Consider the following 18,569-nt stretch of genomic DNA (forward strand, 5'->3'; position numbering starts at 1 on the left):
AGCATTTTTTGAAGCAATATATACCGCTCAAAAAAATAAAATAAAGGGAACACTTAAACAACACAATGTACTGTATTTAATAGTAGGATGTCTTATTTTCTGTTGCCTTTATTTTTTTGAGCAGTATATTTTGGATAGAGAAATGAAGAAAGCACTCCAAAGTTTTCCAACAGTATCTGGATTTCTGGAGAGGTTTGAAAATGAACTGAAGTGCAAATGGTTGTAAAATAAATAACAACAACAACAACAACAACAATAACTCAGAACATCTTACATTTTAAGGAGATACCTGGTTGATACCTAGGATGCTGGCAGCAACCCGTGTCAACTATTAGTGCCAGTCAATTTGAATGTTCAGTTGACTGAGTTTCATGTTTAATGAATAAAAGTTATATAATAATAATAATAATAATAATAATAATAATAATAATAATAATAATAATAATAATTTGGAAGGGACCTTGGAGGTCTTCTAGTCCAACCCCCTGCTCAGGCAGGAAACCCTATACCATTTCAGACAAATGGCTGTCCTGTCTCTTCTTAAAAACTTTCAGTGTTGGAGCATTCACAGCTTCTGGAGGCAGGTTGTTCCACTGGTTAATTGTTCTCACTGTCAGGAAAATTCTCAATAGTTCTAGGTTGCTTCTTTCTTTGGTTAGTTTCTATCCGTTGCTTCTTGTCCTGCCTTCAGGTGCTTTGGAGAATAGCTTAACTCCCTCTTCTTTGTGGCGGCCCCTGAGATCTTGGAACACTGCTATCATGTCACCCCTCGCCCTTCTCTTCATTAAACTAGACATACCGTATTTTCCGGTGTATAAGATGACTGGGCGTATAAGACGACCCCTGACTTTTGAGAAGATTTTCAAGATTTTTCGTCTTATACGCCAGAAAATACTTACATGCCAGTTGCCAAGTGTCCGACACAAGCCCGATTCAGCCCCGTCTGATGCAAATGGTGCAAAGCCACACGCTCTTCCAGGCCAGACTCTGCAAACAGCATGCCAGAAGACGCAACCACCGCGGGAACTCTGAGTCCCCGCCTTTCGGCAGCCTGCACGACCAAGCGTGATCCGGCTTTGAGATAGCATTTACAGACGGAGCAGCCACCGCGTCTGGAGCCAAGCCCCGCCCAGGAGACAGTTGGCCAGGCGGGTCCGGAAGACGCACTAGAGAGCCGGGCTTGGGGCGGCCATGCCGAGGCCGGCTGGCGAGGGCTGCTGCATGGTCTGCGGGCAAGAGGGGCGCCAAGTACCGCTGTTCCGCACTCCGTGACCGGGCAAACGATTCTTCTGGTCGGCGCGGGTCAGGCAGTGCCTCAGCAGGAGCAAAGGTGCTCCCTTCCTACTGTCGAGCAGCGCGCCTCTGGGGACCGCCTGCCCCTCCTCTTTTCGGGAACCTGACAGCCAGCATTGGAAGCGCCAGCATGGCCAGTCCTACAGAGAGCAACGGCGGCGGCTGCAGTAGCCGCCCCAGGAGCTGACGAGAGTTTGCCCTCCATCACCCGTTCGCCATCGGCCACTTAACCACGGGTCGCCATTGCCTACCTCCATTCACCCAGCGATCCCGCCGTCCAGCAGAAAAGAGAAAAGATCAGAGAGGTGATAGTATTTTCCGGCGTATAAGACGACTGGGCGTATAAGACGACCCCCAACTTTTGAGAGGATTTTCATGGGTTAAAAAGTCATCTTATACACCGGAAAATATGGTACCCAATTCCAGCAACCGTTCTTTATATGTTTTAACCTCCAGTCCCCTGATCATCTTTGTTGCTCTTCTTCATACTCTTTCTAGAGTCTCAACATCTTTTTTACATTGTGAAATTAATTGAAATTAATGGTAGAATTCTTCATGTTATATTATTGAGTGAACAGATTTTCTGAACATAGTCAGTATGGAGAAGTATTTAAAAGTCCTGTTCCATGATTAATGAAAACTGCTATCTCAGGAAGAACGGACCCACACACAACAGGTGTCTCCTATGAAATTCTCTAAAATATGAGTGTCACTGTGTGGGAAATGAAACATAAATGTAGAGCTGTTGGTCAAGTGTTACAAATTATTGAAAAGCCTGTTCAAATAACTGGAATAAGGGAGTGGGCAAATAAGCCGAGATTACAATGGCAAATCACTCAAGAATGCCAGTTCTCAAGATCAGTGTAATAATAAAGGCTCAGAGGTGATATGAGTCAGGAAAAATAGGTAGAAAAGAGAGGCAGATATCACACAAATTGACCAACAGATACTGATACTTGAAATGATCTTGAAATTAAAAAAAAGTCTGCTTAAGATTTTTGCTGTGTAGATCAAGTAGTAAATAGAACTCATTTCACCACTAAGAATCTCTGTGCTGAAACACTAATTTTAATAAGAAACCTTTCCTGGTAAATTTAGGAGTGTAATGAGGAAATTATCTGTACATTTTGGCAGAATGGAAGATAGAATGATACTATTTCAAAGTTGTATGGAGAAGTTATAGTACAGTCGCTTCTACAAATCCTACTGGAAGAAAAAGTAGATACTTACAGTTGTGCCACCTTCTCCAGGAGGCCCAGGGTTACCAGCTTCTCCAGGCTCACCCTATGAATATTCAAGATAAGAAGTAATACATTATATAGTGACTCTTCTCTTTCCTGTTAAAGGACAACTGCTACTGTATTAATGAACTCTTTAACCTTAAAAAAACCCCAATCTGGATGTAAATCCTTGCGAAATCAGGAAATGCTAATGGAAAACTATTTCAAAATACGTAATTAGAAATTATGTTTAGGTATTTATCCTAAGGAAAGACTAATACATAAACACAGTGACAATAAATAAAATAACCTGCTGACAGTTAACAGACTCTTCATCTCTGGCCTCAAAAGCAAACAGCAGCATTTATTAGTGATGATAGCTCCTTATTAAAACAGATGGCTTGTCTGGCATATATAAGCAATCTGAGAAAAACATGTATACACTATTAAAGAAATGTTTCAGTTAATTTATTTTTCTCTTCAGCCCAAAGTGAGAATTCCATAAAACCCTTATCAGAACTGAGGAGTGACCAGTGAGCTTCCCTTGGCTTCATATGGGATCGGCTCAATATTTATGACTTTCCTTGACCAAAAAAAAAAAAAAACAGGTAGAAAAAACCTTGATTTTTCTGCATGTTTTCCCTTGGCTGATAAAATAAATATGTAATCTACTACCCATTTGTATGCCACAAGTCATTGACTGCAGTGGATACAATTGTGATGATAGATAGATAGATAGATAGATAGATAGATAGATAGATAGATAGATAGATAGATAGATAGATAGATAGATAGATAGATAGGCAGGCAGGCAGGTAGATAGACAGACAGACAGACAGACAGACAGACAGACAGACAGACAGGTCCATAAAATGTCATGGATATTTAATTAAATTATATTTATGTTGCAACGCATGACTCTTTATGCAGATCATTATTGGTTTACAATCATAAGGACTTGAAGTTCCACAACATTAAGGAACAACTGTGTATTAACACCAGTCAGTATTCACATGAATCTGGAGCTTGTTTCTTGGCTGCAGAGGCCTTTCCAGAAGGCCTCTGATGGCGAAACAGAGGCCAGGGGCAATGCACACAAGCGGCGGCAAGCAGCCGCAGAAGAAGTAGGCCAACGAGGCGAGGCAGGTATTGGGGCATGGGAGGCCTGGCTGGGGCAATCCTAAAGTAAGCGGGTAAGACATCTCCCCAAAATAAGACCTGGTGTCTCTTTTGGAGCCAAAAAAATTATAAGACTGGGTCTTATTTGCAGGGAAACACGGTAAGAAGAGTGCAAGAATAGCAACTGGATCAAGATTATGAACACCATACATATTATTTCTAAGTTGTATACATATAAAATTGTTATAATTAGAATCAGGTCATTGAGAGATAAAGCCTAATAGTGTCCCTTTTGATAAGCAGGCTGAAGTCTTTTTTAAAAAAAATCTTCCTTGTAGAATTCCTTTTAATTGAAGATGCCAAGGCAGAAACTTTAATCAATCTATTCAAAGCCTACTTTAAAAAAAAAAAAAAAGCTATGGGCATTTTTCTGAAAAATGGCCTTTTAAGAAAACTATGCTTCCCTCCCTAAGTCTAGCTCCATTAAATAATATTTGAATCAAGTGCATCCACTCTGTCAACTTCCAGTCCATTTCACAATATTTTAAAGCCTGTACTTGGGGGAGAAAAATGTTGGACTTTAAGTGAATAATGTTCATGTATTGGTTGTTTAGAAGTAGAAGCTATTGTGAGAAAGACAGAAAGCATTAATGATTCAAGCATGACCCTTGGTGTTTTTACAGTATCTATCTTTGGCTTATACGATTGCATGAATGGCAAATAACAAAAGGAAACAATAATCTAGTTAAACGTGGATGGCATTATCTATAGCAAAAACAAATACAATTTGGATTTGAATGACACTTTTTTTAAAAAAGGTGTACCGGTATATTATCATTTCCATGAGAATCACTATGGAATATTGTGAATGCAGTATTCCTGAACGTTTCATCGACATTTTTATGAACCTGTATTATAACTCCAGCTGCTGTGTACAAATGGAATCTGGCAACACAACCTTCTTCAATATCAATACAGGAGTAAGACAGGGATATATGTCCAATGAACGGAATAACAGAGTTGGACAGGACCTTGGAGGTCTTCTAGTCCAATCCCCTGCTTAGGCAGGAAATCCTATGCCATTTCAGACAAATGATTGTCCCATTTCTTCTTAAAACTTCCAGTGTTGGAGCATTCACAACTTCTGGAGGCAAGTTGCTCCACTGATTAATTGTTCTTACTGTCAGGAAATTTCTCCTTAGTTTTAGGTTGCTTCTCTCTTTGGTTAGTTTCCATCCGTTGCTTCTTGTCCTGCCTTCAGGTGCTTTGACTCCCTCTTCTTTGTGGCAACCCCTGAGATACTGGAACACTTCTATAATGTCCCCACTCGTCCTTCTCTTCATTAAACTAGACATACCCAATTCCAGCAGCTGTTCTTTATATGTTTTAGCCTCTAGTCCCCTAATCATCTTTGTTGCTGTTTTCTGCACTCTGTCACCATTCTTGTTTCTCCTCTCCATGCACAGAGCAATGGATAATACTAACTTTGGCATCCCAAGGGGAACAGCCTGTCTAACAGATTTAGTGGATGACTTTGCATTGCTTGGTGAGACACGAGTATTTGTAGGAAATGACCACCAGTTTAGATGATAAGGCCAATAAGATTGGCTTACATATACATTCTGAGAAGACCAAGTTTATGCAAATCAGAAATGCTCAGGATAATATGCCTATAATAGTCCATAGCTAGGCTATAGAACAAGTCCATGTCTTGGTAGCATCATGTCTATTGATGGAGGTACAAGTCAGGGCATTAACCATCAAATTGGAAGGGCAGTGGCCGGTGTTTCAATGCATGTGCCCAATTTGGACCACAGCAGCCATAAATATTATCACAAAGATAAAACTCTTCAAGAGTGTTGTTATACCGGACCTAACAGCTGATTTTGTTCTGCCAGGGGACCCTAAATGAGTTTAAGTCGCTCTGGAGAGATGATGAAGAAGGAGGGGACCCCCGTTGATCATAGAAAGATGGCAGTTGATCAGTTTGATCTGGGAAAAGCCCTCCAAACCGGCAGGAGAAAGGCTAACTGCACTTCCGTGACTAGCCCAAGCTACCAACAACCGAAGCAAAAAAGCAGCACCTAGAAAAGACTGTAAACAATGTGTTTGGAACTGGGCAAGAATATTGATCTTTTCTCTTCTATTTTACAACTGGACTGCCTGAAAAAGACCCCCAAGAAGAAGAAAAAATCCCTCCAAAAGTGAGAAGGGAGGGGATTGCAGCCCCAACCTTCCACAGACGGAAGTGGTGTTTTAATTTTTAAGCGGGACAGAAATACATTGAAGTGGAACTAATATAAAGCTTAAGTTTGGACAAACCTGAAAACTGAGGAAATTGTTAAGTTTTTCTCTTTGAAAGAGTATTGAGATGAAATTACAAGAAAATAATTTTCTGTTTTAAGAGTTGGAAAATGAATATTTAATGACATCTGTTCCTTTGATGTCCAGTGACTCTTAGTTTAATAGAGAACAGCTGGGAACAGAGGAAAAAACATTGGGCTATCTACCACAGAGTGAGAACTACAATTGTTATAAAAACTGCTGACCTTCCTGGATTAGAAATATCTACTGAGCTTTGATTTTTAAGCTTAAGGACTACTTGCAGAGAAAGAAAAACTTGACTTTTGGCTACTTTTTTGGCAGGGGGGAAGAGGCTCTTGGGCTATTTTTAGGTGGCTGAACATTTTGGACTGCATATTTTGGCTGACTGATAATTGTTGCAGAAGACCCATTACAAAATATTGCTTTTAGTGGTGGATCAACAACTGGGAACACATTGGATTATAAAGGCCATACATAAAGACCATAAGAACTATACAACACTTTTCTGTATGGCCCTTAAGATTGGTTGTATTAGATAAGGCTAATACATTATGGTCTTTTTGGTAGAATATCTGGAGGGGGGGGAGATAAAATGGATGTTGCATATCTAACTAAAAGTGGTAGGAAACCATACCCAATATTCTCATCTGAAGCCCCTAGCCCAATATATCAGGGATCTGCAGGAGTGATACCTCAAGACAAGGTAAGCACCTTCCAGGAGGAAATGCATGCTATGCTGCAATTAATTCAAAAGACAATTCTTTCACATAAAGAAGACACAATGAGAAACCATGGTGAGATTAAAAACAATTTAGACAACATAAATGAGCAAATATATTAATTTAACCTTACAACTAAAAAAACCTCTCAAAAAATGAGGACAAAGAATGAACAAACAAGTCAGAAAACAGAACATAAACCAGAGGAAAGTGACCAAAAGATGGAGGCTACAAATGAAGGGAATTACAGTCTGGCACAGGCAAAGAAAAATCTGCAAGATTTTGTTATAATACCGGAAATGGAAAAGGCACCTTATCTTTCAGAAGTTCAAAATGTACTTGAGGACAAGAAAGAAGATCTGATAAAATGGATTACAGAGTTGTCAGAAAATCATTAGAGTTTGGGAGACAAAAAATGAAAAAAGAAGTTGAGGGAGAAGGAAAGTGGGAGCTGTTTAATGAATATAAATGGGTGAAACTCCCCCTCAAAAACACTCCACCTAAATTGTCTCTCCCATTTCAAACATCATCCACAAAATACAGGAAAAAATCGTTGGTGATTTGAATACACTGACTTGGAAAGTAGTCTGGCAAAGGAAGAAGGCTAGAGTTAGACTTAAGAGAATAAATGATTTGACCTACCGTACCAGATGGGGTATTACTTGACCAAACATTTATTTGAATATGGTTAAAAGAATAGATAACTTTTGGATATAAATGGATTTTATAGTAAGAGGGATGTGATTTATAATTATAATAACACTTTTTTATGATATGTGAAATGTAAAAATATTGGGATAGCTTACGTGAGTGAAATGTTTGGATACTTAAATGCAACTAACTTTGAGAAAATCATAACTGACAAGAATATTTTGAATACTGATGGGAAACTAAATTTAAATAAGAGCTTAAAAACAGGATCTACATTGATTGAATAAGAAGACCTTAATTCAAATACAACTGAAATATAAGCTGGTTAAAAAAGATGTTACATACTAATATTATTGTTATTGGTATAAACATTGGAAAAATGTCTAAATCTAATTTTGTATGTATCAATAGTACCAAGAACTGTATTTCCTTAATGTTGGTAAAATGAGAATTGTGTTCTCTGGAATGATGAATGTAGCCTGAGAGCAGCTTTAATGTTAAACAAAAGAGGTTTTCTCAACAGCAGCATGGAAGGAGACAAAGAGATTGAAAATTTACTGTATGACTTTTATGGAGCGAGGAATATTCCTGGGAAGTTGAACAAGTTTCTAAACTTGAATTTCGTAGTAGCTTTGAGTACCCAGCACCCGAACATTTGCATAGCTTCTAAAACTAGAAAGGCTGACTCAAATATAAAGAGGATAGTTTGTATATGTCCATTTCCTTTGACACAATGCTAACAAGAAAGAGATTTTGTTGGATGGGAATGCAGGAAAAGGAAGATAAAGTGACAAAGGTTGTAAAATCATTATATTGCAATGGATGTCAACATTAGCATTAAAAATAGATTGCAATGGGAAAGGTAAAATCTTTACTTACTTACTCTACAGTTTTCTTAAAAATGAAGAAAGATGGCACCCACATTAAATAGCTTCCCCCTTCTTTTGAAAATGGAAGAAAAAGCCTGGGGCCTTTGTTCTCCATTTTTGGCAATGATTAAATAATGATCCCTTATTTGTATGACCTGTACTTTTGGCCAGTGTTATTGCACAATGAAAAGATCTGAACTGGAGGGTAAAGAGCTAGATAGTGCTCCAAAAAGAATATAGGAAGAATTTATTTCCTTTGATGCCAAATTTCGGACATGAAAAGAGAGGGAAGATCAAGGATTTCAACTCATGCCAAGAAGATAAAAATAGCTTGGAAATCTTCTCAAAGGTCTATGGGAAATCTCGTTTATGAGTTTAAAAGACAGAAAGAAACTGATTTCATTTTTTTGGTATTAGTTATTACTCCAGAACTATATCACGCTATTTTCAGTCATGTAAAATGACATAACATTAGGTGAAGTTCTGTTAGTCTAAGAAATATCTGTATGTCATTATTTCATATCCAACCATTTGAATTTACAATGGCACTGAAAAAGTGACTTTTGACTGGTCCTTGCACTTACAATTGTTACAACATCCTCATGGTCACATGATCAACATTAGACAACTGGCATGTATTTATGATGGTTGCAGCATCCTGGAGGTTCACATGATCACTTGTGACCTTCCCAGTGGGTTTTTGATAAGCGAAGTCAATGGGGAAAGCCACATTAGCTTACAACTGCAGCCCCCCCAATAATAATAATAATAATAAAAGCTAGTGTATCTCATTTAATGGCAAAACTTAGCAATGGAAGTTCCACTTCCAATTGTGACCATTAGTCAAAGATTGCCTGTACTGTAATGTTGCTATAATACAAAATTTTAGCCTGTATTTGATTATATAGTATTTTTCCAACTTGACATCCTATGGATATGTTGATTCTATAAGTCTCAATATTCTTAACCAACTTTTAAAAAGCCATATGGCTAGGAACTTAGCAAACCTAGCCCAAATTCACCTGGAGAATGCTAGGATCATGGGGACTCATGTAGTCAGCCCCTCTGAATACACAGAAGTAGATATAGAAAGAGAGTAATATCTCTTAGAATCTATAAACTTGAAATATATAATTTCAGTTTCCAAAGTCCCAATTCTTGAGCGTAAATGTTTAAAATAAAAAAGGGAATCATAATGTAATAGTTCCCATATTTTATTTATTTATTTATTTAAAAAAAAAACATTTAAGTTATATCTTAAAAGATTTTGGGAAGGTGGTATCTTTGCCGTCAGAAAAAATGGAGAAGAAAGATCCAAACTTATATTTTGATAGATTCTGAATCTGACAAATTCAAATTTTAGACATGTTTTAAATTAATATATAACATCTGCTGGTAGAGTTTACAAGTTATTAACCCTATTCTTCACATTTATTCTGACTATAGTAATGCCACACAAAATGGTATATTGAATTTGTTTTTATAGAGAAACTATTTTTTTTAAAAAAATCTTTATATCCCCAACAAGATCACAAAGAAATTTAAATAATAATTCAACAAAGGTAACTATAGTTTTGATACTGCTGCACCTAATGTAGTTTCTTGGTTATACAGTATACAAAAAGGCAGTAATAATAATGGGGCACCTGCCATATAACACTCCAGAGTTAACAATTATTGATAAGAAAGACAAAAAGTATAGATAGTGGACATGGCAGTACCTGGAAACAACAGAAGAGAAAGAACTGGAAAAAAAAATACAACCCAAAAGTTTACAAACAGAAGTAGAACAACTGTGAAAAAGAAAGTAAAGATAGTACCAATAGAAATAGGTGCCTTGTGTGCAATTTGAAAACCACTTGAATATCCTTGGCATTGACACAGTCACCATCAGTCAATTGCAAAAAATTATATCCTATGATGATACCTTTAACACCATGAAACAAAAAAAACATCTGCCTGTTCCAGGTCCTTGGAAAGGTCTTGAAAGGTGGATAAAAATGCTGAATCCAGTCTAAACATCTGACTGATTGTGAGACCAACCATAATAATAATATATTTTGTCACAAACATCTAATGCTTGCAGTCTATGGACACTTACGTATGGAACAAGAAATTGATTAGATGCAATTTTATACATATGCCCTAAAATGTAACCATTACTCAATTCAAAAGATCATTTTTAGGATAATGTATTTTTGCTGCCAAGCATTTATCGACACTGCAGTCCAATGCCTCAGTAGAACACCAGATAGAGATTATGCTTATTTTCTATTCCATAAGATATAAAATGTTTTTTATACCATTTATGTTTTTCCCCCTTTTCTAATATATGCCAGTGAAACAGGGACACTAACCTCACAATCGATACAAAAGCTACAAGTGGTGCAAAGAGCCATGGAAAGATACCTGCTTGGCATTACAATACAAGATAGAAAGACCTGCACATGGATTAGAGAACAAATAAAAGTACACAATATCATCAAGAGAGTAAAAGAATTGAAATGGAAATGGGCTGGTCACATAGCAAGAAGAGCTGATGGCAGGTGGATCAAGGCAGTCATAGAATGGATCCCACCTGACAAAAATCATCCATGAAAGAGACCTAAAACAAGACAGGTCAACAACATCAGCAAGTATTGTTGGTTCAATTGGCAAAAGAAAGCTCAAGACCATATAGGTTGGAAACATGTGGAAGAGGCCTTCCTCCTGCAGCAGATAGACCATGGCTAAAATGATGATGATGGTATAAAATGTTTAAAAGCATTCAGTGTGTTTTCTTACCTTCTGACCAACTCCTCCAACAGAGCCAGCTGAACCTGATGGACCTTGAGGACCCTTGGATGAGAAGAATATTTAAGGTAAGTCATATGTTATTGATGCCTTAAACTATATACATTTATATACATGTATGGACATCATCAGATGTTCATGTATTTCTTACATCTGATCCGCTTGGACCTTGAGGACCTCTTGGGCCAGGGGGACCTGGAGGACCCTGCAAGAGAGAAAACACAAACGCAATTACAAAAGTAAGTCTGGTCTAAAGGACAGGAGGAAAGGGGGAAAGTAAGTTTAACTTGCTCCTTACTATTATGAACAATATTTGACAGTGCTTTTTTTGTAAAAGAAAAAGGTGCCGGAACTCACACACATCACACAACTTGTCTTGCCTACCCTACAAGGTTCTATCCAAAAAAAGGTGCCGGAACGCCGTTCTAAGCATTCTATGAGGAAAAAAGCCCTGATCTTTGATGAGTCAACTTTATGGGAGTGTTTAGAGGAGAAAGAACAATAGCTTACCATTGGACCAACATCACCGTTTTCACCTTTTTCACCTGGTGGGCCAGGAAGACCCTAGTGATAAGAGACAGCAATAGAAATGCATAGCATCAATTATAGAATAGTTCAAATAACAGTATGTGGCAGAAAACATTTCCTAACCTAACTTTTAAGAAATCCATGTTTCCTTAGAGTTTTTACTTCCAACGGTCTAAAGAGAATACATGAAATCATAGGGAGAATGAGGCCCCCAAATTGTTTTAATTTTCTAGCGTGGATGCATTGTATTTTTTCTCATTTAATTCATAACTGAATTTGCACAGCCAATTCAGGAGGATGGTCCCTGAAGAACTCACAAACAAATGCTGCAAATTAAAATGTAAAACACAAAACAGAATTATTCTAAAAGGCAATCCAAGTAAAAGTTGTTTAAAGATGATGTCCATGATAATATATATAAAATTTAGAAGGCTGAGATGAAGAATGTTTTCCCTGGCACTGAAATGCCACAGTACAGTAGATTGGCAAGAAGTTTCTTAAGTGAAGCACAACAATTGAAAATGCACCTATCTTGATACTTATCCCACACATTTATTTAATGGGAGCGAACTGCTTGATTTTAAGCAGTATGGATATTTCTGCATATTTTATTTATTATTAGATTTTTATCCCACCCATATCACTTCATAAGTAACTGAAAGTGGTGAAAACTTATAATGCTCCTTCCTCCTCCTTTTGTTTCCTACCACAGCCCTGTGAGGTGGGCTGGGCTGCTGAAAGTCACCCACCTAGCTGTCACCCAGACAGCTTTCAGGACTAAAGCAGGGCTAGAACTCACAGCCTCCTGGAATCTAGGCCAGCACCTGAACCACTACACCAAACTGGCTACGTATTTGTCTTTGACAGCAAAACAAATACTTTGCAGAAAATGGAAATAGTATATTCAATCCAGATGCCAAAGTCATAAATAATAATTTTCCATTTTGACTTTAAAATCTACCAAAGCACTTATACAGCAATCATATATTCTGATTTTAATACTGCCAAATGTTTGTTGACTCTAATATTTAATAAATCTCTTATTCGAAAAACTCACCTTAATGGCTCAAGTTATATGTAGCAATCTGTCTTTTCCCCCCATCTCTAAAATAATGTCCTTATTTTTCTACACATACAAAATCTTTTTACATCAAGCAATAAAACATTCATCTTTCAGATATGATAATTATAGCTTTCAGTAACATCATTAATGATCAAAGATATCTCTCTTTTACTTTTTAAAATGCTCAAAGTTTTTCAAATATAAATTTATTCTATCTTGTTTCTCCATTTAATTTAGTACTGCCTTCAAGCACAAAGAAATTGTGGCATGATTTCCTTAATGTTTTTGTAAGCATTTTCCCTAAATACAAGTATATTTATGAAAAATCAAAGAACGGCACTGAAAATAAATGGGAGAAGTACAGAAACAGAAGGATAATTGCTTCTAGTTTAGGCATCGGTAAGAGATTACAAAATGTGGTTTAGTATTAATAAGCAAGGCAAATTCAGATTGTTCCCATTCTTACTAAATATGCAATAAGAAAAGGAGGCAGCAGTTTAAATAACAATGGCTTTTTATAGCCTATTTTAATCTAATATATAGGACACAAACTTTCTTTTCCTGTTGTATCATTTTTCCAGCTCATTCCAGTTATTTGGAAGTTGAATAGACTTTGTGGCGTTTAAACAAAGGTCGAATCCCGAATGCCGCGTAGCAGAGTGAGCGCCTGTTACTCGTCCCAGCTTCTGCCAACCTAGCAGTTCGAAAGCACGTAAAAATGCAAGTAGAAAAATAGGGACCACTACGGTGGGAAGGTAACAGCGTTCCGTGCGCCTTTGGCGTCTAGTCATGCCGGCCACATGACCACGGAGATGTCCTCGGACAAACGCTGGCTCTTTGGCTTTGAAACGGAGATGAGCACCGGCCCCTAGAGTCGGAAACGACTAGCACACACGTGCGGGGGAACCTTTACCTTTACCTTTTTACTATAAGAAATGGTAATATGCATAATGAAATATATTCATTGATTGTGAATAATGAAGAATTGTAGAGTCAATAAAAGCTTGAATTATTACCAGTATCTAAAGATAATTTAATGGCAGATGTTATGAATTATTTAAAGACACAGAAGAAGAATAGATGTTGATCACTGGGGGCATACACTGAGTTCTGACATTCATGAGCTATGTTGCTCTTGAATTCATTCAGAATTTCAGATTATTTGAACACTCAATCACTTGGGAGAAGCTGTCTTTCTTTTCTATTGACTGCAAGATTTATTGTGGTAGTCTTATAGTCTCTCAAAATACACTAAATGCATGTAACAAAGCTTTATAATGGGATGTTTTTCAGAGTGATACTTCAAGAATTAAGTTCAAACCATTCACATTAGGTCCAAGTGCTAAAGTCAATAGAATCTATTCTCTTTTCCTATTTAAAAGACAAATTGGGCTTGAACTAAAAGAATATGCTTAGAAAGGAAAATAGGAAAGCCTTGGCTCACTAGAATATTGCACAGGTTTATGCTCTAAGTTTTAGGTTGAAATTGTAGCCGAATTCTAATATAATAGTCAATGGAAAACTGGATTAGGACAATGGTGGTCACAATGCTTTGAATGAATAATTACCTACAAATGACTTGCCTGAAGATGTGACTGTTGGAAAAAGTAAAGAGCTCTGTGTTGAAGATGCTAGAATCTCATCAATTACTATTTGCTGACAGGACACAAACTAACAACTAATATAGCAGTTTCTTATTAAGAATTATTGAGCCATAAACCTGTCTATAGAATCTCAAATGTAGGTCCTCAATTAATGTGAAAGTTTAATTTTTCAGTCTGTCAATAGTACCATTACAATTATGGGAGAATAGATATGTCTAAGGTTAAGTATGCTAATTATTTTCAAATTAATTCTCAAGCACAGTCTTCATATGCTTACACTTAAGTTTCCCCACTGTCAAAACCTCTCTTCTAATTTATGTTCTGAAGAATTTGCCACTGGCACGTACTCTTTTCTTTATATCACTTCAATTTATTATTTTCATTCATTTTTATTTTCTTTCTGTAAGAGGTGAGTTAAGAATTCTGAATAAATACTTGAGTTATTTTATTCCTGTTTTTAGGTAACGTCTATGGCATTTTATAATGTGCTTTGGGAATAATTGTTTCATTGCATACCTTGGAAATCTTAATTCTATCTGATCAGTTCTACTTACATCAGCTATTAAACTATAGAATCCTTTAGATCAGGCATGTCAAACTCGCAATGTCATGTGATGTCGTGCAACATATCGCAACTTTTTCCCCATTGCTGGCAACAGGGTGGGTGTGGTTTCAGCGTGACACATTCGGCCCACGGGCTGGCAGTTTGACATGCCTGCTTTAGATATTAAGAAATATTAAGACGTTTTACCAAAGGTTCTGTTGAGCTTTCCTATTATTTTTAGAATGAGAGATTGCACAATAAAAAATATAGAAAGAGGGACATCACATTTTATCAGATGAACAGCTAACAAGTTTCAGATATTTCAGGAAAAGACTTTAAAGCAGCAACATGTTTACGAAAAACTTATGACAGAATCAATTCCAGTATTTACCACAGGCTTACTTCTAGAATTGGAACCGACTCTGCTATTAAATGGTAACCCTTTAAAATAATGATTCATATTATTGAAACCTGTTCTAGTGTGTATGATTGCAAATGTATCAGACAATGTGATGATAATTTGGATATATCCAGTAACATTTGACTTCAAGGAATATTCTTCACAACAAAAAGAAAGATATTTGTTACATGATTCTTTCTTGTTACTATGCATTCGGTGCAAACTCTTGATTGCTCAGTGACCCTTTATTAGCACAATTCTGAACATTGGTACAAGAAATTATTACAAAGCAAAATGAGATTGAAAGGAACATTTTCAACTTTTGTTTAAAACTCAAGATTAATGAGTAGTTACCCTTCACACATCTATCACTAAATCAAACTTACACAAAGGTGAGGTATATTACATAATATTGAAGACAAAATTTGTACTCTATTTCCATTGTGGAGCAGCTAAAAATGCTTAATTCATCAGTCACTTTACTAAAATAGTGATTTCATTATCATGCAACTTTTAAATTGTTGCATTTTTTAAAAAAAGACTTGATGTTTTAAAACATGTTTCCTTTCTTATCCAAAACATTTTAATACTTATTCTTAAATAGAAAAGTGTTCCAGATGTTGCACTGAACTGAATCAATTTTACACTGGAATGTATTTCTTTGTAAACTAGGCAGCAGATTGACTCATTAATTCCCTTCTGGAGCTTTGAAATGAAGCAGCTGTGCCTGCAGAGGAATCCTGGGAAAGCCCTTGAATGATGAGATTGCTTTTGTCTCCTATTTTTGTGGACGTCCTGATGAGAGAGATCCAGTGTTTTGAGATGGCTTACCATCATCCCTTCCACACCTGTAATGATTTTTTTTGTAGCGGAGGATAATTGTGATTCAAATCTTGTCTTTAAAGAACTCAGCAGGCACCTTGCTAACTGTGCTTTAATGTTTCATCTGTAATTCTAACAACTTTACAAGATGGTTTGAAATGATGATTAAAGTGTTTGTTTGTTGCTATCAGTACTCTCTATTGTTTATTATGTAAAAGTAGCCTTTATTTTTAAATATGCTCACTTTACTATAGATGGGGTGGGGAGATTAATATGTGCAGGAGGAGAACACAATAAAATATACCTGAAGGCCAATAGGTCCTGGAAGACCAGGAAAGCCTCGTGGACCTTCATCGCCTTTCTGTCCAAACATCCCTTGTTGTCCTCTTGGACCAGGCTCCCCATCACCTCCCTGTAAATTGAAATAGGCATAACTGACTCAAAATGTAAAGTATGCTCCAACATTTTCAGCTCCATTAGTTGTGTAAAAAAAAATTGATCTAGAAAATGGCGAAGAACTCCCTCCATAGATTCTGATCACAACTCTGTAAGCCACGGGTGTCAAACTCGCCGTGTCACGTGACGTGTAGCGATGTATTGTATTTTTTTTTCACATTGCCAGAGCTGGGGTGGGTACAGCCTTTGCATGATGCAACCGGCCCGCAGGCCGGCAGTTTGACACCCCTGCTGTAAGCTATGAAAGCCTTTCACTGACTTCAGTTGACTGAGGCAGCTTAACCATGTACAAGATTGCTATCTTTACCTCATTTCTTGGAAATGATTCCATAAATTCAAGCGTGGGAAACAAACACTCTAAAAGAGTAAATAGTGAGGGGGTTTGGATGCTTGTCACAGAAATATCAAAAGTTCCATTTATTAGCAAAGAGCAGGAAAAAAATGCTAATACATGATAATGGTGCTGTCTTTCACCCTGGAAAAGTCCTAAGGGATGCAACCCATAATAGACTTATGGCTGATTCACAAAGACAGATATTTAAATGAATGCAAAATTAAGCAATGGCTTATATACAGTGCACAAAACACATGTACAATATGTAAAGCCAATGAAAAGGATACTTTTGTGCTCAATAAAGAACCTTTGCCAAAAATGTGTTTTGCTTTTGCGTTGTCATACTAATGAACAAAGGAAGCAGAAGATGCTTCCTTTGATTTAATCCTGGAGTTTATAGTAACCCTACAGGTGTGTAGTCATAGAGTCCTGGAAGATGTGATTTAAATTCCAGGTTTTAGGCTGTGTAAATAATTTCTAAACTTTTCCAATGAACAGTGAGATTTAAAAAAAAATACAAAAAATTCTGAAGAATTTATTTGCCATTCGTAACAAACAGGAAACTTACAGCTATTCCAGGAGCACCAATGGGACCCTGAAGACCAGATGGTCCTGGAGGTCCCTGGAAGAAAACAAAATGAAGGTAATGCTAGCATCTACAGTCAGATAAATAGAGGATGTACAGGATGGCTTTTTTGCAGTATTCAAATACAACTGTATTACCATATTTCTTTGAAGAGATGGAGCTTAAGGTTTATTACATTCATTGAAGCAGACCAATGTTTTGGGGTTGCCTTTTTGGGGGGGGAGGGGCATCAGTCTTGCTTTTTAATAAACAGGTTTTAGCATTCTAGCTTTTTAATTTACTGATTTATTTGCAGCCTTTCTATCTGTGTCTTCAGCTGAAAGGGCAAAGATGTTTGCAGAGAGCAGGCACAATCATCTTGTTCTCGGATTTAAAGTATCAAATAAATTACATAAGAAGAAGGAAAAAGAAAAGCAAATTCAACAGCTTAAGCTAAAGTTCAGCATAAAGAGGTCCTGCAACCAGCTGGGAGGAAAGGGAGGGAAGGAATGGAGAAGAACTGGTCTTTCAGCAAGGACCTCCCTTCCCACATAATCCATAATGTAGACTGACAGAAAGGGAATGATGGCATCTTCACCTAACCTTTAAAATATTGGGCCAGAAATTAAATTAAAGTTGTTCATATTGTTGTAGGTAAAGGGCATCATCACTAATACAAGCTTGGATAAATAAATAAAATGGAATTTAAAATGACAATCATATATTACTATTCAGTAAATAAGCCTGAATAACATCTTATTTATTTAAAATGAGATTTTATTTTGTGACATATATTTCTTGAAAGTATTCTTTCCATGCTGACTTGTTTATAAGAATGGCAAAACTAAACAAAAGAGTTAAATTTATATGCATCACAGCATCTTGCAATTATATTAAAATGTGCTCATATTTACATGATGTTTATTGAGCAATGACAATTAAAATGACAATAATTTGGTAGCAGTCCTTGAAAATGAAAATGTTCCGTGACTGAGTACATCCATTGATACACATTCTGAAATATTGTTTATAGAACACATGATTGGCTAAAAGTACCCATGTAGAAAAATGCTAATGTAAAAACTAAAAAACAGTAATTATATAAGCAGCATCAATAACTAAATGAAATTAGCTACCTGCAGTTTTTACTTTGCAAGTAGAAACCAGGTGAACTTTATTAAAAATATTCTAATAAATCTCAAAGTAAAATTTGATTCCAAACCTTGTAAAACATAACTATAATGCCTTTTCATATCCCTTTGAA

The 18,569-nt window shown here is 36.7% G+C and overlaps 1 protein-coding gene across 1 annotated transcript in view; it reads right to left on the reverse strand.

Annotated features, from left to right (window-relative positions):
- The window catches only part of COL11A1 (collagen type XI alpha 1 chain), a gene marked incomplete at its 5' end in the record, with an annotated part of 296,431 nt that overhangs the window by 58,391 nt on the left and 219,471 nt on the right, over positions 1-18,569 (reverse strand). The window contains 6 exons of the mRNA XM_081322302.1: positions 2,524-2,577; positions 10,981-11,034; positions 11,141-11,194; positions 11,500-11,553; positions 16,255-16,362; positions 17,309-17,362. Of these exons, the coding sequence (XP_081178428.1) occupies positions 2,524-2,577; positions 10,981-11,034; positions 11,141-11,194; positions 11,500-11,553; positions 16,255-16,362; positions 17,309-17,362 (378 nt within the window). The remainder of the gene's footprint in view (positions 1-2,523; positions 2,578-10,980; positions 11,035-11,140; positions 11,195-11,499; positions 11,554-16,254; positions 16,363-17,308; positions 17,363-18,569) is intronic.

This window comes from Vipera berus (genome assembly GCF_964194415.1).
Source record: "Vipera berus genome assembly, chromosome: 3".
In the NCBI taxonomy this organism is placed as follows: domain Eukaryota; kingdom Metazoa; phylum Chordata; class Lepidosauria; order Squamata; family Viperidae; genus Vipera; species Vipera berus.